Source organism: Carlito syrichta, unplaced genomic scaffold, assembly GCF_000164805.1.
Source record: "Carlito syrichta isolate Samal-C Ts95f unplaced genomic scaffold, Tarsius_syrichta-2.0.1 Scaffold307155, whole genome shotgun sequence".
Taxonomy (NCBI): domain Eukaryota; kingdom Metazoa; phylum Chordata; class Mammalia; order Primates; family Tarsiidae; genus Carlito; species Carlito syrichta.
In genome coordinates, this window is record NW_007251251.1 from 664088 (window position 1) to 690289 (window position 26202).

Consider the following 26202-nt stretch of genomic DNA (forward strand, 5'->3'; position numbering starts at 1 on the left):
TTCAGTGTGGTTTTGATTTGCATTTCTTTGATAGTGAAACTGAGCATTTTTTCATGTATCTATTGACTTCTTTGGAGAAGTGTCTGTTTATATCTTTTGCTCACTTTTTAATAAGGCTGTTTTTTTCCTTTCACTGCCATAGAATTTACATTCTAACAGAAAATGTTTGTGAATTTCTTTAATCCCGTAAAATAGTGGCCCACACTGAAACACTGAAACAGTAAAAAAAGCATTGTGTATTTAAAGAGTTTAATCATTTTAAGTGACTTTTTTGTGATTTAAATGCATATTATCAAAAGGAAATAGTGGCATCTGATTTTTTTATTCTGTGCTTTTCTTTGCAGATAAGATGCTCCAAGTCCCTTGCAGCTCTCTTCAGAAGAAAAATCACTCGTGCTCTGCTCTTGCCATAATACCAAACCTTTCTGACTTATGCTTTGGTGCTGCGATACTGGAGGAATTGCACACAGGTTCCAGGAATATCTTTTTTTTTTTTTTTTTTGATTCTTTGTGGATGAGAAAAGATTTGAGTCTTAATAATTACGTTGTTTTAAGCTATTTCTCGATAGTCTGAACTGCTTAATAAATTGGGCCACTTACCAATTAGCAGCACAGCCAGTTCTTGCCAGGAGCTGGTTGAAAACTGTGCTGTACATGTAGCAGGGATGGCGCAAGAAGATAGCCGTCGTGGTCAAGTGCCATCTACCTTTTATCATGGTGCCAACCAAGAGCTTGACCTGTCCACCAAAGTGTACAAAAGGGAATCAGGAAGTCCTTATTCTGTGTTAGTGGACACCAAGATGAGCAAACCACATCTTCATGAAACAGAGGAACAACCATATTTCAGGGAGACAAGAGCAGTGTCTGACGTGCATGCTGTTAAAGAAGACCGGGAGAATTCTGATGACACGGAAGAGGAGGAGGAGGAGGAGGAAGTCTCTTACAAAAGGGAGCAGATCATAGTGGAGGTAAACCTTAATAATCAAACATTAAATGTATCTAAAGGGGAAAAGGGTGTCTCTTCTCAGTCCAAAGAGACTCCTGTTCTTAAGACAAGCAGTGAGGAGGAAGAGGAAGAGAGTGAGGAAGAGGCCACAGATGACAGCAATGACTATGGAGAGAATGAAAAGCAGAAGAAAAAGGAGAAGATCGTGGAGAAAGTCAGCGTGGCACAAAGGAGGACGAGGAGAGCTGCCTCTGTTGCCGCAGCTGCTGCGTCCCCTACTCCCAGGACGACACGAGGCCGTAGGAAGAGCGCAGAGCCTCCAAAACGGAAGAAGCGGGCCGCAAAGGAGCCCAAAGCGCCAGCCCAGAAAACTAAGTGTGAAGAGAAAGAGACTCTGACCTGTGAGAAATGCCCCAGAGTGTTTAACACTCGCTGGTACCTGGAGAAGCACATGAATGTGACTCATAGGCGCATGCAGATTTGTGATAAGTGTGGCAAGAAGTTTGTCCTGGAAAGTGAGCTGTCCCTTCACCAGCAAACAGACTGTGAGAAAAACATTCAGGTAGGTCTCACCACCGAGGGCAAACTTTTCAGGATAGAGCCTGGCTGTTCAGATTCATCTGGTATCTGCCCAGGAGAATACATACAATAGAGGCTGAAGGGACAGATTTCACCACTGATCATTTGAAAAGCTCCTGCTTTGGTCTTTTCAAACCCGAGGCTTATTTTGTCTCAAAAGCATTACATTTAACTGACGCTGGACTAGTGGGACCCAGGTGCACTGGAAGGGGGATCTGTTCTAGATGATTGACCAGGAGGTAAAAGCAGCACCAGCTTTGCACTAAGAGTCACTGTTGTAGGACGTGCGGTAGAATTCGTTCTGGCATCTTCTCTGTGAAGGCGAGAGATCCTGAGTAAAGGTCAGGAGTAGAGAAAGGTCCCTTTCTAGGTTTAAAAGGATGCCAGACTCTAGTGCAGCTGATGGGGACAAAAACCATAATGACTCAGACCGGTGGAAATGGAAGATCTCCAGGAGTGAGTTTGCTTTTGCCATTGGAGAGATGACAACACTAAATTTGTCAAGAGGCTGGGCCCATGGGAATATGCCAACTTTAAACAGAGGCTGAGCTGGTTGAAAATGCCCACCTGGCAGTAGGGTTACATAATGCTACTGAACGGTATTGTTAAGATAACCAAATGTGGTGTTCAAACCAGGCAGTTGTCTTGGAAGGACTATATTGTGACAGGTTAAGAGGTGTGGTTATTGTATTATGTTGTGTGGATTGCAACTATATTGGTTTGCATATGTGGATGCATATCAATGAATACTCACAAAAGGTAAGTCTATTAATGTCTCCATAAGATATGTAAAACAAATATTTTGTACCATATTTAAACTAAACTTATATAAGATAAATTATTTTGTTTTGGTTTGTTTTTGGCAGTTACCCTTAAGTTTCACTTTTCTTCTAATGCATTTAATAAAAAACTGAAATTGTTGTTTTAAAGAGAGTTTTTAAAAATGGAAATTACAGTTGCTAAAAACTAACTGCTTTTGATTCATCAATTGTAACTTGACCTCTGACACGCTGGGTTAAAAAAAGAAGACTGAGTCCCGGAGCCCGTATCTTCCAGTAACTGCTCATGCCTGGCGTGGGTATGAAGCGGTCTGCATACTTCAGGCCAAAGGGAATGTGGTGCCGTGCTGCACCCTAGCGGTCAGACTTGGATCTGTGTTTATTCTTGAAAAGGTGTTCTTGATCTTTTTATATAGGGGTTTACTTAAATTTGCTTTAAGTTGCAGAAAAGAAAACATATAATAAATCCTTTTTATGTGACTTTCCTCGATAGTCCTCATCATAATGGTTCTGAACTTGCGTTTAGGTGTTCTGGATTCTGCTAAATGAACTCTCTTCACTTTCCTAAAGAACATGTACTTTGTCCCTACGTATAGATCCTAGTAATCCTGATAACCTGGTGTCAAGTAAAAATTGAAGCGCTGCCCTATGGATGGCTGGAAGGAGTAGGGTGGCCTTCCTAGAGCGCTATTCAGCAAGAGGCTTACCTTTTAGCTTGACGCAGGCTCTTTTTTCCTGAAGTAGTAGTGATGTTCAGAGATCTTCAGTTACAGTGAATACTAACATGTGCCCTTAAGTATCCCAGAGTCTAATGATTACCAAGAACTTTTTGTTTTCTTTAGCCAGAAATATTTTATGTTGATACGCTTTATGCCCAGTAGTCCAGGCTACTAATGATTCATACTGCAAGGCACTCGGCAGTGTGGCATGTGCTTCCTATAGATGCATGTAAGAGAGTTCTGGGGCTGGGCTGCAGGGGAGAAGGGAGAGTGCTACTAACAGCTTAGATGCTGTGTTAAATTTTGCCAGAGGGAAATATAGAATAATTTGAGAAAATACAATAAAATTTCAATTATTTATGAAAATAAAGTCCAAATGCATTTTCTAATGTACCAAAACATTTTTATACTCCTACAGCTCTATAACCATTAATATATATTTTGTTTCATATCGTTTTATTTATGCTGACTCATGATCAGTTTGTATTCACTGCATGGTGACCATGGAGGAGGCGGCCATACTTGCTTAACCCACATGTTTAAAAGATCGCAAGTTCCTTTCATAGATGCAATACTAGCGTGATAATGGCAGTCAATTCATTGACATTAGTGGAAATTTCCACTTTTTGTTTCAGTTTTTGCTATTGTTTTCATACTCCCAAAGAGTGTCTAAAAGATGCATCTTGGAAAATAGAACACGCAGATGTTGGTATTAGAATCTCGACTCTGTGGAAGAATAGCATTTGTCTGAATTCTGGCCTTATGCCATGAATCTAAAGCATGTCCATTTCATCTGCCAGAAGGTTGGTATGACTTTCTTTAAGCCCCTATAAATAAAGACTGTTTCTATTTATCCTGCTCAGTGTGTTTCCTGTAACAAATCATTCAAGAAACTCTGGTCTCTTCATGAACATATCAAGATCGTCCATGGATATGCAGAAAAGAAATTTTCCTGTGAAATTTGTGAGAAGAAATTCTATACCATGGCTCATGTGCGGAAACACATGGTTGGTAAGTTTTTCTGCTGTTTTTCTCTCACTCTCAGATTGGGCAGGATATGAGGACTTGCCTTACTTTAATCAGTTTTGACGTGTTAAAACTTAATGCAGCCAGGCGTGGTGGCTCATGCCTATAATCCCAGCACTTTGGAAGGCCAAAGTGAGAGGATTGTTTGAGCCCAGGAGTTCAAGACTAGCCTAAGCAACATAGCAAGACCTCATCTCTACAAAAAATTTTAAAATTAGTTGAATGTGGTAGTGCGCTCCTATAGTCCCAGCTACTCCAGAGGATGAGGTGGAAGGATTGCCTGAGCCCAGGAAGTCGAGGCTGTGGTGAGTTGTTATGGTGCCACTGTACTCCAGCCTGGGCCACAGAGTGAGACCTCAACTCAAAAAAAGAGAAGGAGAGAAACGAAGTGTAGCATGTCTTCAGTAAGCATCGCCAAATTGGATGGCATCGTCCTCTAAACCCACAATTCTTTTCAACGTTATTTTTCTCTTCAGATCATTCCTACTAAAGCCTCACAAATCAGTGTGTAGAAAATTAAGATGGAGTCAGGCATGGTGCCTCATGCCTGTAATCTCCACACTTGAGGAGGCCAAGGCCAAAGAATTGCCTGAGCCCAGGAGTTCAAGACCAGCCTGGACAATATAGCAAGACCTCATCTCTTTTTTTATATCTAAATATATTTATTTTTATATTTTTATATTTAAATATATTTATTTTTATATTTATATTTAAATATATTTTATATTTATATTTAAATATATTTATTTTTATATTTTTTATATCTAAATATAAAAAATTTAGCCAGGCAAGCTGGCATGCACCTGTAGTCCCAGCTACTTGGGAATCTGAGGCAGAAGGGTCGTTTGAGCAATGGCATAATTGCCTTACACTGGGACATCTGTCCTTTCTAGTTTGAGCTTTTTGGTAGACTTGTTTTGAGTATAAGTACTTGTACATTCTATGTTGCAGCACACACGAAGGATATGCCATTTACATGTGAAACCTGTGGAAAATCATTCAAACGCAGTATGTCACTCAAGGTACACTCCTTGCAGCATTCTGGAGAGAAGCCCTTCAGATGTGAGGTAAGCGATGTGCTGCCCACAGCCTGGGCCTAGGGGCTGGTGTTGTTGTGGTTGGTGGAGCAGTGAGAGGGAGGAGTACTGGAGCCGGGCACCTTCAGTCACGTACTGTGTGCTGTCTGTGTTCCCTCACTGCTAGGGAGACAATGGCATTTTTAACACACTGTTGACTCTCTTAGATTAGATTTATGGAAATAGCACGTAATGACTTATTTTTCTCAGTGACTTAGAAAAGTTGAGCGAAGAGTTCAGGGATAATTCTGTGAGGACACTTCCCTTTTTTTAGTCACTCAGCTGCTGAAATATAGCAAAGCCAAATAGCTGGCACAAGCAGGTTCTATTCTGAGTGTGAAAAATAAACCTAATGTCAGAGACTGTTAGAGTGGACTCAGGTAAAATGACTGTGCTTGGCGTTCAAAAATCTCCACTGTGTCCAATGCAGAACTGCGACGAAAGGTTTCAGTACAAGTACCAGCTGCGCTCCCACATGAGCATCCACATTGGGCACAAACAGTTCATGTGCCAGTGGTGTGGCAAGGACTTCAACATGAAGCAGTACTTCGATGAACACATGAAAACACACACTGGTAAGAATTTCATGGGAAAGGTCAGATAATGTCACAGGCACTTGTTGGTGATCATCTGTGGGTCTGTTTTTAAATCAGTCTAAAGCACAAGCATTATATGTGTAAATTCCACTTTAAATACACCTGATAGATAAAAATACAATTTTATAACACTGAAAAATGTGGCTTTCCTAACTCTGCTTCATTTTGTTTTGTTTTGTTTGAGTTGGAGGTCTCACTCTGATGCCCAGGCCAGAGTGCTGTGGTATGCTCACAGCTACTACAGCCTCGACCTGCTGGACTCAGGCAATCTTTCTGCCTCAGCCTCCCGAGTATCTGGTACTACAGGCACTCACCGCCATGCCCAGCTAAGTTTTCAATTTTTTGTAGAGATGAGGTCTCTCCATGTTACCCAGACTGGTCTCAAACTCCTGGGGTCAGGCAATTCTCTTGCCATCACCTCCCAAAGCGCTGGGATTATAGGCGTGAGCAGCTGTGCCTGGTCCAGATTGAACACTGTTTATATGCTTAGAGATATCAGTATATTTTCTTTTCTGAACTGCATGTGCCTTTTCTGTGTTTCTCTCTCCACTGCAGTGTTTGACTTTTCTTACTGTTATAATAGCTCTTTATACATTAAGTATACTGTACGTGCCTATTTGGCACTGCTGTTGAAATACCTTGTCCTGGTTTGTCATCTGCCTTTTTAATACTGTTAATGATACTAAAACTGGTAGATTTGGACACAGATCTGGCTCTTCCACTCACTAGTGGAATGGTGCAGCCTCTGCAGGTCTCTGGTTTCTTGGTATTAAATAAGGATTGCAGTAGTACCTAAGAGGGTGCAGGAGAAGGGTTAGGGTTGGAGAAGGAAAATGACAGGTCTTTGAAGGCTGGATGAAACCACATTTAGAGACAGCAGTATGCTTTGGTGGGGACTAAGGCCATTATGGGAACGGACATTGATCGGGCTGTTTCTTTGCAGTTAAAGAAAGGTGAGGTAGATCTTATCTGGAGAAGATGACCAATCTTCAGAGTTGGATGTCTCACTCTGATGCCCAGGCCAGAGTGCTGTGGTATGCTCACAGCTACTACAGCCTCGACCTGCTGGGCTGTGGACAATGGATAAGTTCAAAGTAGAACACTTGCAGACTGTCCTTGTACCCAGGCACAGTGCTCTCAGGGAGCTTATAGTCTGATGAATGGTAGCGGTAGTGGTGGTGATGATGATGGGGATGATAGCAGCTAAAATGCATTGAGTATCTACTATGTGCCAGATACTGCTCTAAGCATTTTGTGTTTTGCATCACAGCAAAATTAAGTAGGTTATTATCTTTATGTTTCAGATGAGAAATCTGAGGCTCACAGATTAAATAATTTGTCCAAGTCAGTCTGATTCTAGAACTACACACTTAATGATTCTGATAAACATTTAATGTAGCAAGTAATAAAATAGAGGGATATATAGGACATTATGAATGTAAAAAGCACTGTGATCTCGTTCACAGTTTCCAGGATTTGTCTGTGTATTCAAATAGATCAGGATTAGAGGGACTGATAGATGTTAAATGGTCCCAATGTTATATAAAGAAAATACCTAATGTATTAATCTAAATTTGTCTAAATAAAAATTCATGTTGGAAGCTAAATTATAATCAGAAGATTGGCAGGGCCTGGTAATTAGAACAAAAGAAGAAGATGATAATTGATCTTAATGGTGAGTACCATACATTATAGAATCCAGGAAGCCATCAGTTGCAAGGCAAAATTAGTGTACTGCTAAGAAAAAAAATCGAGGTATTTTTGTGGCTTAAAAAGAGAAAATGCTGCAGATTAAACAATGACATGCCATTGATTGTAATGTATATACCCATTTCAGAGATGTTAAAATTTGGAGGGAGATGCTTAAATATTTATTAAGAATCTACTAGCCGAGCACAGTGGCTCATGCCTATAATCCCAGCACTTTGAGAGGCAGAGGCAAGAGGATTGCCTGAGCCCAGGGGTTTGAGACTAGCCTGGGCAACTTGACGAGACCTTGTCTCTACAATAGGTTGAGGTGGAAGGATCACCTGAGCCCGGCAGGTGAAATCTACTAAATGATGTTCCTGTGGGGAGCAAGACTGAAATAACCCCTGAGTCCACAAGAGGAGCAAGACTGAAATAACCCCTGGGTCCACAAGGTCCAGAATGCTGGGCACACAAAGCATAATGTGGTTTGATGATAAGAGTGGTAAGTCAGCAGAACTGAAGGAGGCTGGCTGGAGTTTGGTAGACGAGTGAGGGGGCAAGGAGTGCGATAAGACATGACACTAGAGAGCAGTAAGCAGGTACTAGATCCCAGAGAACCCCATAAGCCCTGTGAGCCATTCTGGACTTTAAGAACAGTGGGAAGTTCCTGAAAAGTTTGAGCAGAGTGTGGTCCACTGTTTGAAGTTCGTTCTGAATGCAGTGTGAAGAGTGGCCTGGAGGGTAGGAGCAGGGAGAGAGATGGTGAACCCAGTCAGGTGAGTACTGGGTGATTCAGGTAAATGGTAGTGATGATAAGTACTATGGTAAGACCAGTGGGTGAAATTAAAGCAATAGCCAGTGTTTAGTCAAATGAACTTGGTGACTGATTGGATGTTGGTAGTATGGGAGGGAAGAATCGAGAGTTAGTCTCAGATTTGGGGCTAAAACTGTTTGTTAAGACACAGGATAATGGGAAAAGGAGCAGGCTTGCTCGATAGAATCGTGAGCTTAATTTTGCACTTGTTAATTTTGAGGTATGTATGGGACATGCAAGTGGAGATGCCCAACAAGCTATTTGATAAATGGGTTTAGTCAGGCATGGTGGCTCACGCCTGTAATCTCAGCACTTTGGGAGGCAGAGGCGAGAGAATTGCCTGACCCCAAGGGTTCGAGACCAGCCTGGACAATTTGATGAGACCTCATCTCTACAATAGATCAAAAAATTAGCTGGGCGTGGTGGCATGCACCTGTAGTTCCAGCTACTTGGAAGGCTGAGGCAGAAGGATCTCCTGAGCCCAGCAAGTCGAGGCTATAGAGGCCATGAGTGTGCCATTACACTCCAGTCTGGGCAGCAGAGTGAGACTCCGACCCCCCCCACCAAAAAAAGAAAAGTTGAAGAAAGAGATTTAGGTTAGTTATCTAGATATCTGGATATCTGCTGCTACCCAAGGATATTCACACTAAGCAGACTGAAATGCCTGTGTTTATTGGCCAAATCGTTCTTTTCTTTGAACAGTGCAAGAGACTAGCCAAATTCTTGCTCTTTTCCATCCATCTTCCCTGCAGGTTCTCTGTGTTCATTTACAGTGTTCTTTCTTCAGACTCATTACAATACTATTTCTTACACTTAGGTTAACTTTATGTGTAAGTTAGGTCATATCCTTAGACATACTAATAAGCATGCTTTTCTAGTTACTTTGATGAACTCAGCTGTTCCTATATCTTCTTGTCACTTGTTTACCAGCTCCTCCTTAAAGTGGGAAGAGCTTAAAGGTAGTTGATTTTAAATGTTACTTTTTAAAAAAAGTTATTTAAGACTCACTCTGTCACCCAGGCTAGAGTGCAGTGGCCCACTCACAGCCACCACAGCCTTGACCTCCTGGGCTCAGGCTATCCTTCTGCCTCAGCCTTCCAAGTAGCTGGAACTACAGGTGTGCACTGCCGTGCTTGGCTAATTTTTCTTGATTTATTGTAGAGATGAGGTCTCACAAGTTACCCAGGCTGGTCTCGAACCCCTGGGCTCAGGCAATCATCTCACCTTGGCCTCCTAAAGTGCTGAGATTATAGGTGTGAGCCACTGCGCCCGGCCATAACATTGTTTTTAATAGTGTTTTCCATCAGATGGATATATCACAATTGATTTAATTCAGTCAGTTTGACACAGATTCTCACGTTTTTAAGATGATCAGAGAAAACGGATTAAAAGAAAATGAGTCACAGTGAAGCCTGGCAGTGGCAGTGATTGAATAATAAAAAGCAGAAAGTAAAGAAATATGATGGCCTGAAGATAGTACTGATAATTACAGCGAAAACTGATCCCTCCTGAGTCTTCAGTCCAACCTCTTAGGAAAGCAAGGAACAGTCTGGCTTCCGTGGAAGAGAACAGTAGGGGATGTCAGTTTTCTGCTAGAATGAGAAAGTAGAGAGAAGAAATAGGACTATGATAGGGTAAAGAGTGTAAGAAAGGTCCCAAGGAGGAGGAAAACAGTAAGAAAATGCATTCCTTCACGTATGCAGAAATGCATATCGAGGCATGAAGTGCTGAGGTTAACATGTCAAAAACAGACTGCTGAGCCAGACTGTGGAGTTTAAATCCCAGCTCTCCACTAGCATATAACCTCGGGGACGTTTCTTCCTCATCAGTAAAGCAGGGACAGTGATAGACCTACTGATGTTGGTGGCTGACCTGGGCTAACACGGATGCAGAACGGTTACAGCAGCGCTTAGTACACAGCCAGACCCAGAGCATGTGAGCAGAACCAGCACACCTCTAGGGAGGAGGAGGAGCAGCACTGCCGTGGCAGAGGAGTTCGTGTGAAGGCGCGAGCTCCACACATAGAGAGTGGGTATAGGAATTGATCAGTACAAGCAGATGGTCACCAAAGTGCATGTGCACGGGCTCACCACACTCACCTCAGCTTCCCGGGTACGGCCACCAATGGACATAGAGATTCACAGATCATTTTTTTTCCTCCCTGTAGCCTGAGTAGAACAGCAGGCCGACATAGCATGGAACTAAGTAGTAAGTTCAAAGGAAAGTTAAGGAAACTTAAAAATCCCTCAGGACCCAAGCCTGATTTCATCCCTAAGTGCCTTTAGAACAGGGGATTCTGGTTCCTTTTTGGCTCATTGACTCAGCAGTTCTCAAGCAGGAGCAGCAGCCCTCTCTGCCCCTCCCCACACCCAAGGATATTTGGAAATGGTGAAGGGGCATTTTGATTGTGAGACTCTCTTGTGGGCATTTGGAATACCAAACACTCTTCAGTGTGCCAGGTAGTCCCATATTAGGAAGTCTCATCTGCAGAAATGCCAGTAGCATCATGCTGAGAAACACTGTGATGTGAAATGCATGTTGCAGGGTGAGTCCTGCCAGTATTTTCCAAATTCACTGCCAAGAGGCAAGCTACATGCTAAGCATTCTGTGTGAATAGACATGAGGAGACTGTGTGCTCCACAGAACATTGTCGGCAGATTCCTCCTTTTGGTTGAGATGTCAGAAATTGCTTGCCTAAATTGAAAGGCAGAGACGCATATATGCTGGTGGTTCTCTGAGCACAGGAAGGTCATTTGAACTGTCCCTTGTTAGGATGTAATGACTTACTAATGTAGATGCCTCCTTCCACCCCCTTCTTTTAACCAAGCCCAGATGGTAGGGTGTAAGTTTTATTTCTATCTACTCTGATCAGTTAAGTCCCAATTTGAAGGAACTTTTTGATGACTCTGGAGTATAATATGCCAAGTGGTAATCTCCTTTTTAAATATGAAGAATAGCACGAGTGCATAATTTCTGCCTAGTATATTAATCATGCTTTGTGTCTGTGTTCATCTCAGGAGAGAAACCCTTCATCTGTGAAATCTGTGGCAAAAGCTTCACCAGCCGCCCCAACATGAAGAGGCACCGCAGAACTCACACAGGCGAAAAGCCCTATCCATGTGACGTGTGTGGCCAGCGGTTCCGCTTCTCCAACATGCTGAAGGCCCACAAGGAGAAGTGCTTTCGGGTGACCAGCCCTGTGAATGTGCCGCCTGCTGTCCAGATTCCACTTACAACTTCCCCAGCCACCCCAGTTCCTTCTGTGGTGAACACACCTGCAACCCCAGCCCCTCCAATCAATATGAACCCCGTAAGCACTCTTCCCCCTCGGCCCATCCCCCACCCCTTCTCGCACCTTCACATCCACCCGCACCCTCATCACCCGCACCACCTTCCCATCCCGCCAGTCCCTCACCTCCCCCCACCTCCAGCTCTCTTTAAGAGTGAGCCTTTGAACCACAGAGGCCAGAGTGAGGACAACTTTCTGCGACACCTGGCGGAGAAGAACAATTCAACACAGCATCATTAACATCCGTCTCCTTAAGTGTGTTCTCCAGGAGATGCGTTCCCAGGTGTGAGTGCAGAGAGGGAGTTGGTGAGCGTTTCTGTAGCTCCCAGACTCCACCACCTCCACGAGCCTTGTCATTGTTCTGGTGAATCAGCAGATCCAAAGGAATGAGCAAGAAGACGACCTTGAGCTCACAGAGGGAACTGTCATCTAAACCAGGGGAACCACCGAACTGAAGCCCAATTTGCTTGCATTTTCTGGTGACTTTTATAAGTTTCAAATACTCAGACTTGTGAAATTTTATAATTTCATATCAGCTGATGAGGTATGCTTGCTTTTATATCCTGGACTTCTCCTCAAAGAGGAGATAGGCCTGGTTTCCTTTGTACTAATCGGGAAGGCTGTGAGATTAATCCAGAGCATTAATTGTATCACTGTGTATCGTAAGGAATTCTTTTCAGCTTTTGGTGCTGGCGACAGAGTTGAGCTGGCCGTGTTTCACAGTATATCGAGCATTAGAGAGAAAGATGGAAATTTTCTCCTTTGTGTAGCTCTCCTAACGCACTCTTTATTTTACTACAGAAATTATTTTAGAGTTTTTGTATAGACTTCTTTAGTAGTCTGTTTCTAAAATGAAATGTATTTCAATAAGCAGTGTAATTTTTTCAGTGTAGCTGAACCTATGTTGTAAAATAGAAAAAATTTTTATAATCATCAAAATGTGATTCTTAAAGATACATATAACTTCTATAATTCAAAGTTATTCTTACATCCGTACAACTCAAGGTGCTTCAGAGACTAGATGTATCTGAGAGGGTCCAGACCAGCTTACTGCAAAAATGAGGTTTTGCTTTCAGAATTTGGCGTAAGTACTTGGTCCTTTTTAAATCTCTGCTTAACACTCAAGTATCTGTCGGGCTCACTGACATGCTCCTGCCCTCCGTGTTCCATTTGGCTCAGTTAGTGCATTAAACACATTATTTACAGGGGTTGGGCCTTTTCCAGGGAAGTCACCTGAAGCTTGCGTGTTTGGAAATGTGAGAGAGGCTGTTACTGCCACCGGAGGAAGTGGGGAGATTGCATCATCTCAGTCATGTCTGTTTCTCACTTCCCTTAGGAACTGTGTTCAGGTTTAACTTTTATGGGATGACAAATTGAAACCTTTCATTTTGATGTTGCTTTATTTTTCTAGAATTGTTATAAGAAGCTAAAATAGTAAACAAAAAATCACAGACATGATGTTGCTAATAGTGGTTGAGAAAACAAATGGTTATGAGTTTTAAAATGTCTGTTATATATATATATAATGTGTCTATATTCACAGCTTTGATAAATAGTAGTGAAGGAGAACGCCTCAATTTTCCTGCCTTGTCCTCTGCAAACACTCATGTGATGCCAGCATTCTTAGGTGACAAAGAGACAGCACCTCTAACCCTTTAGACATTACTTTTTTCAAGCCAGAGGACCTTCAGCAAAGCATAGTTAACCAGGAGCTTATTACAGAAAAAGCTGAACAGAAAGGCTAATATATTGGTTACATTTAGCTGGTCACATTTACCCAGACTCAGTATAGCTAAAAATTTTGTATTTCTTTATCTCAGAGAACTGAGTTCCCGAGCTAGATCACTTTCTGCCCACCCCCTCTCCTCTCCATTTTAAAATGTTTTTATTTAGAGACAGGGTCTTGCTATGTTGCCCAGGCTGAAGTACAGTGGCTATTCATAGCACACTGTAGCCTCAAACCCCTGGTGTGATCATAGCACACTGCAGCCTCAAACCCCTGGGCTCAAAGTGATCCTCCTGCCTTGGCCTCTCAAATAGCTAGGACTACAGGCTCACGCTACCATGCCCAATCCATTTTTGAATCTTGAAGTTTTTTCCATTTTTCTTTCCTTAGGCTCTTAAATCACTGCCTGAATCAGAACCCTGGCTCTTATTTATTTTTTATTTTTAATGTTAAATGTACAGATATGCTTCAAGCACTTTTCTTGCTAATTAGCTTTGTGATAGGAAAAAAAATGGACCTTTTCAATTGAAGTTAAATCCCTATTTTTAAAATATCATATTCTCTATTAGTTTTCTGGTTTAATATTTCTAAATTTTCTCCTTCTGATTTTGTCCTTTATAATGAGCATAGGAAATTTTTGGAATGAGGAAGAACGTATCACAAGACAACTTTCTTCCTGTTTTTGGATATATGTTTAAATGGCGTTTTTAATATTTGTACACATTTTTTGAGCACCCAGGTACCCAAGCTAATAAGGAAGGTAATTCCTTGCATGTGACTGTTGTATTCTTAGTGGCTGTCTCCCCTCCTCCTCAGTCTCCTTAGCATTCCATGACAAGTTTGTCAGCGTATACCTTTATCTAGACATATCATTATTTCATGGTCAAGCCCGTAGTGGCAAAATGATTTTTTTAAAAGATATAAATGTACCTTAATTAGTCGGTTATATTTTATTCTAAATAAATTTACAGTATTGGGCAATTTGGAATTCTAAACTTGAGACCATTGAATCAACAATTTCATGAGGTGTATTATACGCTGGAAAATTCAGTTAGTCATCTTTGATTTTTTTATTCAAGTAACTATAGCCATAAGAAAATATCTGCTACAAAGGAGAACCAGTATTTAGCAAATAGTCACCACCATCCTTAACAGAAGCAAAAAAATAATTAATTAAAAAATTAGCATTGTCACACTGTACAGTTCTTAGTTAAATGTATTGTGAAACAATCTAGCAGCTTCCTTTTCTTCCCTCAGATAAATAAGTATATCTTCCCTGACTTGAGATCTGTGGTCTTCAGGAAAACTACTTAGAGTGTAATGGTTCCTCATCAGTGTCATATTACATTTGAAAAATTAAATGCATTAAGAATATTCACAACATTAATGCTTCTGATTATAAGAACTGCAGGATAAGCCTTAAACGTGTGTGCATCAGGTTTAACATGCTTAAGACTCAGACTCAGGGGTGAAAATTTGGTTGGGGTCCTCTACTAAGATAAAAGTTACATTATGTGATAGATTCTCTTTCAGTTATGCTACAGCACCCCATGAAGAACTTGTTACCTGTTTATAAAAAAAAAAAAAAAAAAAGAATTATGGAGGAGTTTGAGTTCTCAGCCCTACGTGTGCTTATGTCGTAAAGACAACAAGGGCCACATTTCAGCATTATATAGCTATCAAATTGAGGCTGTGTCTCTTTACTTAATTTTACTATTTTCAAAGGCTTGGATCATCGCTAAAGTTAAGACTTATTTGAGGATGAGTTGGCATTGCATTTTTTGTGGGGTTTGTATTTGTTTTGTTTTTGTTTTTCTGTTCTCGTAGAGTTATCATTCATAGATAAACTCTTCCTTAGCCTTAATAAAAGGCTGCTGCTTTCTCAAATTGAGTCAGGTAGGCTCATACTGAGTTCGATTTTTTAAAAATTTAAATGAAAAGATAACAACTTAAAGGCATGTGGTTTCATTTCCACACATATTTGTGATTTGATTATTCTTTTTAGCAAGCATGGGAGACTCTCCACAAAAAACTTTACTGTAGTTCAAAGAAACCTTTGCAGATCAGTTACATGTATGTTTATAGTCTACCATCTACATTAACTGTTCTAAATTAATGACTGAGCATGAACATTACCATAGTTGTACCACTTTTTAAAAACTGCATTTGTTGGAAGTACCTTTTTTATTGTGCTTAGAACTTTCCCTATTATTTGATTGTCCCTAATATACTAACTGAAGGCAAAATGCTCTGAAGAGATGCTTGTAAACTTTGAATTTTTTACTTACTGAGTGTTTTTTTGGTTTTCATATCTGTTGAATAGATATGTATGTTTAGTTGCATTTTTATTTCACTGGAAGTTTTAAATTTTGAGGAGAAGAAGCAGAGATAGAAATCCATTGCAGACATATATATATTAACCCCAACTTGCAGACTTGGGTTAGTAAAACACAGAATGGGTGGGTGGGTTTTAATGTTAAAAAAGAACAAAAACACTAAAGTTAGAAAAACCCTTCTGTTTGAGCTACTGTATAGAAAAGACAACTTTTGTTGCATTGCTGATTCACATGATGAATATTTTAATGCTGTTCTAGACTGTATGGGAATAATTTAATGAAAAAGAGGATATGTTACATTTAGAATTATATCAGCTACCTACCATTTATAAAAAATCAACTCTTTTGGAATTCTTCAGACTGTAAGATTGAACAAGTAAATACTGGGTTTTAATTTTCCTTTGCCTAAACCAAGATAGGAAATTTCCCAAAAGATCATTTTTTTCAGGAATGAAAGGTCATAAGCCATTAAAGTTAGTGGCATTATTATGCAATAACAACACCCTCGCTAACCTGCTTTTGTCATCTGTAGCACTGTAATAAATAGTGATGACCTTCCAACCCTGGACACTACCTCGAGAAAGCAAACCAGAGGTCCTCTCAACACTTTCTATGGAAGCCATAAAAGTTGCCATCAATATATCCACTTTCATAGTTCTATACTTTTATACTCTCCAGACTTTTTTATAGACTTTATGATCAGATCTTTTCATCTTACAGGACAGGTTTTGCAAAATTCAAAGGAAAATCAAACTCCTTGGTTGTCCAACTCTGAAGCTTTAGCTTCATAAATTTGTTTAAAGAACCAGACAACGTACCATTTATCAAATTAATTCTTTAAGTCAAAATGACTTTGCAGAGCTGCATATTTGGAAAACACTCTTTCCTGTTCCCTAGGTAGAAGCTATATTGTTGTAGGAAACTACTTATAAAGTGACTTTCTTTCTATCTTTCTACTCTGTGTATTATTTAATAATAGATATACTGTCACCTGCTCCTGGAGTTGTTTATTCCTTTGTGACAGCTATGCGAGAGACCCTCTCTCTAACCCTCCGCTCTCACTGCAGCTTTGGTTTCTCTCACTCTGTTCTCGAGTGCCTTCAAAAAGCCAGCATCCTGGAACATCCTCTTCCTGGTCTAATCCTACCTCTGATTACTTTATTCTCCAATAGTATTGGAATTCACCGTTATTCTAGTGGATTTAACTCCACAAACTAGTTAAACCTTTTTGGACAAGAATTTTGACTGTATTTCTGTTTTGTTCCTTCATGACATTTTAGCTTACATTTTTAATTCCAATTTACCTTATTTCTTCATATATTACATCTCTGTGTTGAAAGGTTTTTATCCTTATTTTACTTGACCTTCTTTACTTTCACCAGAAATTAGACGTTCCTTTAAAAATAAAGGTCATTGAGCATGTCTTTTGAACATCTCTTTCTCATCTGAAGTCTTCCTAAAGCCTCCCCTTTCTGAGGAAGGGATCCTGAATGCTGCTGTCGCTGTGTCCTGTTCCTATGTGCCCTTTCTGTTCCGAAAACATTTTGCAGGCTTGTACCCTTAAATTTGTTTTAGTGAAATTAATTTAAAATTGCTCTCTGGGTTTCTCTAGAGTTCTTTATTGGTTCTTGATCTGCCTCTCATTCCCCTATCCCTCAAAAACCTTGATTTACTTTCTTTTCTAGTTGTTTTCATCTAATGCATTTTAATAGTATGAGTGATACATAAGATATGAAGGATGTCCTGAAAAGGAGGGTGCAGTGTTCTCCATGGCATGTGAGAATCTCCTTGATCAAAATGTTTCAGCAACTGGCTTGTCTCTCATAGCCACAATTGACATGCACTGTGCACAGGTGTCTTGCTCCCTTTCAGCTCTCCTCCCAAACTGGGGGAAAATCTTAAAAATGAACTCTTTAAAATGAGGAAATTGAATCACACTTTTTAGTTGAATGAAAGCTATTGAGTATTTTGGCCTTGGTCAAAATATTTCCTTTCTGACTTAAAATCTCATGCCTCTTTCCTTAAAGTTAGTAGCACTCAGGTTTTTAAAGACTAACTACTAACCACAGCAGGTAGGAGTCTAAGAAGACAGCTTTTAGAAAGTTCTTAATCCTTTTTGTCTGACAATAGTGTATTTTTGGTGGGACAGCGCAAAATCAAGAGATGGTTATGTTTGACAGTGAATAAATTCAAGACATTTGAAGCCTTCACCGGCTATTTGGAATGGGAAGACTTGTTTCCAAAATGAAAAGGGATTTCTATGTTATGGAAATCAGTAGCGAGGGTTTCTTGGTTTGTTACATACTTTTCACTTAATTTGCCTTGATGTTCCTTCCCCATTATTGATCTAGAAGTTTGCCTCTTGGGTGGCAGTAGTACCAGGCTACTACCTAAAGTCGACTTTATTTATTTATTTTTTTTTTGAGTTGGAGTCTCACTCTGTCACCCAGACTGGAGTGCAGTGGCCGCTCCCGGCCACCGCAGCCTCGACCTGCTGGGCTCCGGCCATCCTTCTGCCTCAGCCTTCTGAGTAGCTGGAACTACAGGCACGCGCTACCAGGCCTGGCTAATTTTTGACTTATTGTAGAGATGAGGTCTCGCCAAGTTGCCCAGGTGGGTCTCGAACCCGCGGGCTCAGGCAATCCACTCGCCTCACCCTCCCAAAGTGCTGGGATTACAGGCTGAGCCACTGAGCCCGGCTTAAAGTCGACTTTAAACTGTGCAGCTTTTCTCTTCAGAATCCCGGGCAATAGAGCGATGGAATGCTTTGCTAGCTTGTCATCTGGAGGAACCACGTCCTTTGTGTCTTGTTTTACGTTTTCAGCAGGAAGCACTTGACACAAGCACCAAAGGGAGTCATTGCCCCAGAAGTGTTTGCGCAGCTTTCTAGCTCCAAGTTTCTTTCATGCTATTCTGGCTTCTCTGGTGAGATCAGGGATGTTATCAATTACTTGAAAACACTTTGGGCGACATGTAGGAAATGGGAATGGGGCAAGTAGGGGTGGAGGCTGTGTTTTGTTTACCTTCAGAAGGATTCATGATGCTTGCACTGGTGAATTCTGATCAGCGAAAGAGCCTGTCTCTGCACTAGATGTGGCAGAGAACCAAGTTACTTCTGAATATCCAGCTCCTCTGAAAGAACACAGCTTCCCCCCACCCACCCCGTCTTTTACAGGTGAAAAGGGACTATCTGATCAGAAAGGCAGACTTCAGCTCACATCCTGCACAGGACTCAAGACTTTCACTGCATTTGAAAGTTGGTGGGAAGTATTTTATTCTGGAACTCCCAGCCCTCCTAGAAATACCTTTACATGCTTGAGTATTCAACTCATCAGGTTAAAAAAAAAAAAACAGCACGGCATGCTTTGGGTGTTGACTTCTCGAGTCGTCCCCCAAGGCCGTATCTGCAGCCTCTGAAAATCAGATGACTTCTTCGCAGTCTTTCCAGAGTTTGAATATGCACGTTGCTCATTTCTTGAGTGGGCTGTAGGATTCTGTTCCATCAGCAGTTCTGACTCTGTCCACAAGGGAGCAGTAAAGTACTTCTGCGTCTTTATCCTCAACCTTAGAAGGATCCCGCTTTTAAGTCTCTTCTAGAGTATCCTCTCTTGGCTGAATGCTTGTTCATGTATTTTGATCATTTAAGAAATGTTCCCTCATTACTAAGACCAGTGGTTGCTCAGCCCTCTTGATGCAAGCGGAGACTGATGTGTGAGTCTGGGGTCCTTGTGGGTCAGGCATCTTGAATAGCCTTTGCTAATATTGGTGCCTGAGATCCATCAAAAGCCAGAACCTTCCCAGGGGATCCGCTGTATGCTAAAGGCGAGGCAGGCAGGCTCCCCTCCTCATTTCTTTCTTCCACATGCCTCTGCCAGCACAGGACCCTTGCATCTCGGAGAGGGACAGGACAGCTGGGGACTCTGGAGTATGAGGGAGGAAGAGTCTCTTACTCTCTGCTCCAGCGGGATGTTACACCCAGATCAGACCCGCATCCCAAGCTGGGCGGCAGGCACTCCTTGGGTGGGATTGGCGTGCGCTCCGCTCTGCTCCCTCTGCCATGACTTGTCTGAGAGCCCCCAGCCCGCATCAGCCTCCAAGTTGTATTTGCGCTTGTTGCCGCGTCTTCTTCGCAACAAACGGGTCAGTGGTCATGGAAGGCAACCCCGGGCTGTAAACGTGTCCCTGCAGAGCCAGGGGCATCCACACCGGACCAGTCTTCCTGCCTGACTTCGGCCTGCCCACTTCCCCAGCCGAGTCTTAACCCACGCAGTACCAGAACCCGAGCCATGTCTACTCGCAATCCAGCCCTTGACAAAAAACAAAGCTGAAGCTGTGATGGGTTTAGATAGCAAGTGGCCAGATGCAACTTGTTTGTTTTATTTTTGTTTTCCCCAACAGTACTGAAATCACTTGCACTTTCCTCATTTCTTAAAGAAAATCCACTTTGCTTGCCAGGAATTGTCTAGCGTTAGGTTTACAAAGCTTGTTGTTGAATGTTGAATATTTGTCCAAAGGAGTTTGACAAAATAGAAGCTGCTTGGTCCCTGTTCTGCCTGCCAGGTCATAAGGATTAAGGCCACGTGGCTGGGGTTCTTACGTCAAGCCCAGAATGGGGCAGTGTCCCTCTCCTACCTCTCTGCAGAGACGCAATTGAAGGTCAAGTTGGACTCGGTGTGGGGCAGGTGCCTGTCATGCTGCAAAGATGTTGAGAGGAGTCTTTGGGCTGGGGAGGGACGGGGAGGAGGACAGGATCTCTTGAGATGGGAAGGATACCGGGAAAGGAGGGCTGCTCTGCCCCAGGGAGCCATGGTGAGGGGAGGAACCGCCCTCCAGGCTGGTCCACGCTGTCGGCTTCCCGGGGCATCTTTGTTCCAGTATCCCGTCACATCCCTCAACATACTGATTTCCCCCCTTGTGTTAACTATACCAATATTATTTTTTTAGTAATTGAAATGCACTTTTTTATTTCAACTCAATCGTGATTTTAAGTATAAAAAATTTATAGATTGTTAAAACTACTTTTTTGTGTATTTTTAACCACTCAATGTAGCATTGTATATTTTATTCTCGTGAGACTCTGGTACAAGGTGTGCCGCTTAATGATTTTTCCGAGAAGCTGGGCCTTTGGATGTGTACGGTAACCAACCTAATGCTAATGTTCAAAGTAAAAAAAAAAAAAAAAAAAAAAAAAAAGGCAGCCATATCCCTTGTGTGTCTTTCTTCACTTCGTTTCCTCCTTATACTCGGTTGGCAACATTTCCAGGTCCCCTTGCTTAACGAATTGCCCTTTTACAATCATCATCTGCTGTCACCAGTTGTTTCTAATGACAGTAACAGACTGCCAGCCCCCAGCCCCTGCCTGCCTCTTGTTGAGTAACATGATTTCAAGGCTGTTGACCAGAGTTTGATGGCTTCTCTCTCTGCAGGGCTGCCTGACTCAGCATTGGTCGGTTTCGGTAACACTGCTGTGTCCCACCGAACCGTAATCTGAAATCCTCTAGAAGAGTACTTGGGGAAAGGATCAGGACTGGGATCTGAGCCCATCTGGAGAAAAATAAACAAATGGAAACAGCTTACAAAATACAGTCAGTGAAAAGCAATGATTGAGGCCGAGCACAGTGGCTCATGCCTAAATCCCAGCACTTTGGGAGGCCGAGGCGAGAGGATTGCCAGAGCCCGTGGGTTCGAGACCAGCCCGGGCAACTTGGCGAGACCTCATCTCTACAATAAATCAAAAATTAACCGGGCTCGTGGTGGCACATGCCTATAGTTCCAGCTACTTAGAAGGCTGAGGCAGAAGGATCACCTGAGCTCAACAGGGCCACACTGTGGTGGCCATGAGCATGCCACTGTACTCTAGCCTGGACGACAGAGTGAGACTCCAACCCCCCCTCAGAAAAGCAATGATTGTAAAATATGGCACTTGAGATGACTCTCTCGCCATCCCTACCCCATTCATTCATTCATTCCACAAGCGTTCCCTGGATGCCCAACATGTGCTGGACATTGATCTAGCCATTGGGGATTCCGCAGTAAACCGCCCAGCGTCTCTCCTATCACCGAGCCTGCTTTCATTAGAGGACCTGACAATAAACAAATCAAGTTTGTCCCATACAGTGTCGGGTGGTGTGGGCCCTCACCACTGCGAAACTTGCCCTTGAAGTGTGACTAGCCAACGGGAAGATAGACTAGCTGCTGTCACAGCCTTCCAGCTCACCAACCGCCCTGTTTTGTGGCCTCTAAGGGCTCCAATGAGAGAGTTTAGCAAATAGGAAGGAAATCTCATTGTTCAAGTTTCCCTTTGTTCGAAACCTCTTATAATAGAACAAAACTGGTAGGTCACAGAGTTAATGTTTTTTTCCTCTATCATGTATCTCTGGCTAGATATAGAAGTTAACGCACTGCTTCTTCATAGCAGATTATCACTCCTACTCCCTTATACCAGGGGGACCCCCAAAAAACGGAATTATCTTTGGAGGGTGGGCCCCTTGAAGTACATTCAGAATCTGTTCCTCTGGATCAGACAGTCGACCAAAGTTTTTATCTGGAAGGTTTGAGAAGGTTGCGTCACAGTTTGAAGAAGAAACATCCTGAGTTGTAGCAAACAGGAGACTGGCTCTTCCATCATAACGACGTACCTGCCCACACCGCGCTGAGTGTTCAGCAGTGTTTGACCAAAAACAGCATGACCCCGTGCCCCACCCTTCCTATTTACCTGATCTCACCTAAGTGGCTTTTTTTGGTTTCCCCAGATGAAAAAATTCCACAAAGGGAAATGTTCTGCCCGTGTGGAAAGGGTGAAACAAAAAACGGCGGAGGCACTCACAGGCATCAAAACTGACTCGTTCACTGGGCTCAGTGGCTCAGCCTGTAACCCCGCGCTTTGGGAGGCCAAGGTGAGTGAATTGCCTGAGCCCGTGGGTTCGAGACCCGCCTGGGCAAATTGGCGAGACCTCATCTCTACAGTAAATCAAAGAAAAAAGATCAGCCGGGCGTGGTAGCCCGCGCCTGTAGTTCCAGCTACTTGGAAGGCTGAGGTAGACGGATCGCCAGAGCCCAGCAGGTCGAGGCTGTGGTGGCCAGGAGCGGCCACTGCACTCCAGTCTGGGTGACAGAGTGAGACTCCAACTCAAAAAAAAAACAAAAAAAAACCTAACTAGTTCAAGAAACTGTTTTGAGCAGTGGAAAGAGCATCTTGATGGGTGTATTGCATCCAACAGAGAGTGTTTTGAAGGTGACTGAAGTTTAAACCTGTAAGAATAAATACACAGTTTTTGTATAAATAAATTCCAGAATTTTTTCAGTCCCCCCTTTATATACTAAATCAATGACTAACAGAACTTGACAAAGATTCAAAGCAAGAAATATATTTTACCAATACATTGCTGTTCAGCACACATACATACTGAATAGAAAAGTTCAGGAAAAATATCTGTATGTGCTTCACGTTGATACTTTATATTCTGTTTTGTTTTGTTTTTTTGAGTTGGAGTCTCACTCTATCACCCAGGCTGGAGGACAGTGGCACACTCATGGCCTCTGCAGCCTTGACCCTCTGGGCTCAGGTGATTCTTCTACCTCAGCTTCCCAAGTAACTGGAACCACAGGCGCACACCACCATGCCTGGCTAATTTTTTTGTTTATTGCAGAGATGAGGTCTCGCCAAGTTGCCCAGGCTGGTCTTGAGCCTGTGGACTAAGGTAATCGTCTCGCCTCCGCCTCCCAAAGTGCTGGGATTACAGGTTTCAGCCACTGTGCCTGGTCTATATTTTATTTTTTTAAATGCTGATCATGAACCGCTAAATTAATTTTAAGACTCACAAGCCTGGTGTGGTGGCTCACACCGGTAATCCCAACACTTTGGGAGGCCGAGGTAAGAGGGTTGCTTACGGAAATTCGAGACCAGCCTGGGCAACATAGTAAGACCTCATCTCTACAAAAAAATGCAAAAATTAGCCAGGCATGGTGGCACACATGTGTAGTCCCAGTTGCTCAGGAAGCTGAGGCAGAAGAATCTCCTAAGCCCAGAAGGTCAGGGCTGCAGTGAGCTGTGATTGTGTCACTGCACTCCAACCTGGGCAACAGAGTAAAACTCGACTCACCAAAAAAAAAAAAAAGACTCACTAATGAGTCCTACCTGGAGTTTGGAAAGTCCTGTCATAAAGCAACGTATATTCACGTTATCTTATTCAATTCCTTTCCAACAGCAGCCTGAATTCAATTTCGTATACAGTCAGGTTGTTTTAACTGGGTCTTCCAACATCTTAAGTCTTACGTGATGCTATTTTTGACTGAGTACAAACTCAGAAGTTCCCTGCACAAAATAACTTTTGCATTCTAGTGCCCGGCAGTAGAGACAGTTCTAATCCCAGGCACTCTGTGGGCCTCTCATTGGGGCCTGTAACCCAGTGTGACACCACAGTAGGTAACTAGAACTACTTTCTTGCAACTTAAGCATCACCTCCCTTTTCAGTCTCCATGGTAAATTTGTGTAATACAGATTCATGATGCATATCCACACGCTTGTAACCTCACCCTCTTGTAGTGCACCCCTGTCCCTCCTCCCATCAAGTTCCCAGTAAAAAGTGTGACCATTCTCCACTTCCTTGACTGGGGTGGTCCTGTGACTTCGACCAACAGAATGGGGCAGAAATGATGTGCAAGTTCTGAAGCCTGTGCTTGGACAGCTTGTAGCTTCTGCCTGTGTTCACTTGAAACATGACTGCCAAGTCAAGATGCTCAGTCGAGGCTGGGCACGGTGGCTCACGCCTATAATCCCAGCACTTTGGGAGGCCAAGGGGAGAGGATTGCCTGAGCCCACAGGCTCAAGATCAGCCTGGGCAACATGGTGAGACCTTATCTCTACAATAAATCAAGAAAAATTAGCCAGGCATGGTGGCATGTACCTGTGGTTCCAGCTACTTGGAAGGCTGAGGCTGAAGGATCGCCTGAGGCCAGCAGGGCGAGGCTGCGGTGGTTGTGAGCATGCCGCTGTACTCCAGCCTGGGCAACAGCAACTCCAACTCAAAAAAAAAAAAATGCTCAGGCAAGACCACTGAATGGTGAAAGTTACATGGAGACTTGCCAGCCATCCCTGCCAAGGCTCCAGGCGTGCGTGAGGATGTCTCAGATCCGCCTGTACAGCGGACCTGCCAGCTAAGTGCATGCTTGGGAGCCTGGGTGAGACCAGCAGCGCGACAGCCCAACCCAACTCACAGAATCATGAGAAATAAATTGTGGGTTTTTTTTAGAGATAGGGTCTCAATATCTCGATATGTTGCCCAAGCTGGTCCCAATCTCGTGGTCTCAAGCAGTGCTCCTGTCTCAGCCTTCCAAAGTGCTGGGATTACAGGTGTGAGTCACTGCATTCGGCCTAGAAATAAATCATATTGTTATAAATTATATTGTTTATAAGCCTCTGAGATTTAGGGTGGTTTGCTACACAGCAATACAGAGAACTTGAGACAGCTCTCAGATTTAGGTCTAAAAGTTACTAGGAGTTTATGTCTTTGCAGTTTCCTGTGCAAGAAAGAGGCTTAACTTTTTTGGCCATAACTGAATACAGGTTGAGCATCCCTAATCCAGAATCCACAATGTTCCAAAATCTAAAGCTTTTTTTTTTTTTTTGAGTAGGAGTCTCATTCTGTCACCCAGGCTGGAGTACAATGGCACACTCACGGTTCCCACAACCTAGACCTGCTAGGCTCAGGGGATCCTTCTGCCTCCCTTCCAAGTAGCTGGAACTACAGCCACGTGCCACCACACCTGGCTAATTTTTTGACTTATTGTAGAGATGAGATCTCATCACGTGGCCCAGGCTGGTCTTGAACCCCTTTGGGCTCAAGCAATTCTCTCACCTCCACCCTCAAAGTGCTGGGATTACATGCATGAGCCACCAGCCCAGCTAGAAAATCTGAAACTTTTTGATTGCTAACATGACACCCAAAGGTCATGCTCAAAGGAAATGCTCATTACAGCATCTTGGATTTTGGATTGGGAGTAACCACCCAGGAAGTACATAATATTCTAAAATCGGAAACACTTCTGGTTGTAAGCACTTCAGATAAGGGGTTCTTGACCTCTAGTTGTTATAGTTCATTTGTTTCTAGTTCCCTGCTCTCTCGATTTCCAATTCATATTTAGCAACTACGAACTAGAAGGAAGGTTTTCATGTGTCCACATCAACACAACCATTTCAGGATTCCTTCCCACCTCATCTGGGCTGCTTTTCTGTGTTCCCTTTTCTTGCTCCTGAACTTCTGGATTAGGAAATTCCTGGTTTAGAGCCTTCTGGTACCTGCACCTAATGCATGGTAGCACCCTATTTAGCGTCAATATTCTGCAAGAACTTTGATTCCTCCCAAGACATTATAGCAGGAGACAATACAGTAAAAGAGAAACACACAGGCTTATTCATGACAAACCTGGGCTCCGTTTTTTCTTTCCTACACAGTAATTTGTGTGGCTTATGTGCAAGCAATCCAGCAAGTTTTATCCTGTTTCTACATCTGCAAAAGAGAATATCAATAACGACCACTTCAAGCCAGGTGCGATGGCTTATACCTGTAATCCCAGAACTTTGGGAGACAGAGAATGAGAGGATTGCCTGAGCCTAGGGTTTCAGAGA

At 42.7% G+C, this 26202-nt stretch overlaps 1 protein-coding gene across 1 annotated transcript; it reads left to right on the forward strand.

The window, feature by feature from the left end:
* Positions 1-344: 344 nt before the first annotated feature.
* ZNF652 (zinc finger protein 652) lies at positions 345-14159 on the forward strand. The gene is made up of 5 exons (XM_008063961.1): positions 345-1508; positions 3887-4034; positions 5001-5116; positions 5556-5700; positions 11242-14159. Exons 1-5 carry the CDS (start codon positions 666-668, stop codon positions 11751-11753), a joined length of 1764 nt encoding a protein of 587 aa, XP_008062152.1. The 5' UTR covers positions 345-665; the 3' UTR covers positions 11754-14159.
* The last annotated feature ends 12043 nt before the right edge of the window (positions 14160-26202 follow it).

Bases quoted from the DNA above. Each gene is read 5' to 3' on its own strand.
- ZNF652 (XM_008063961.1), top strand. From the start codon at position 666: ATGGCGCAAGAAGATAGCCGTCGTGGTCAAGTGCCATCTACCTTTTAT. The intron at 5,117-5,555 runs GTAAGCGATGTG...TGTCCAATGCAG, and splicing joins AGAAGCCCTTCAGATGTGAG to AACTGCGACGAAAGGTTTCA. The intron at 5,701-11,241 runs GTAAGAATTTCA...TGTTCATCTCAG, and splicing joins ACACATGAAAACACACACTG to GAGAGAAACCCTTCATCTGT.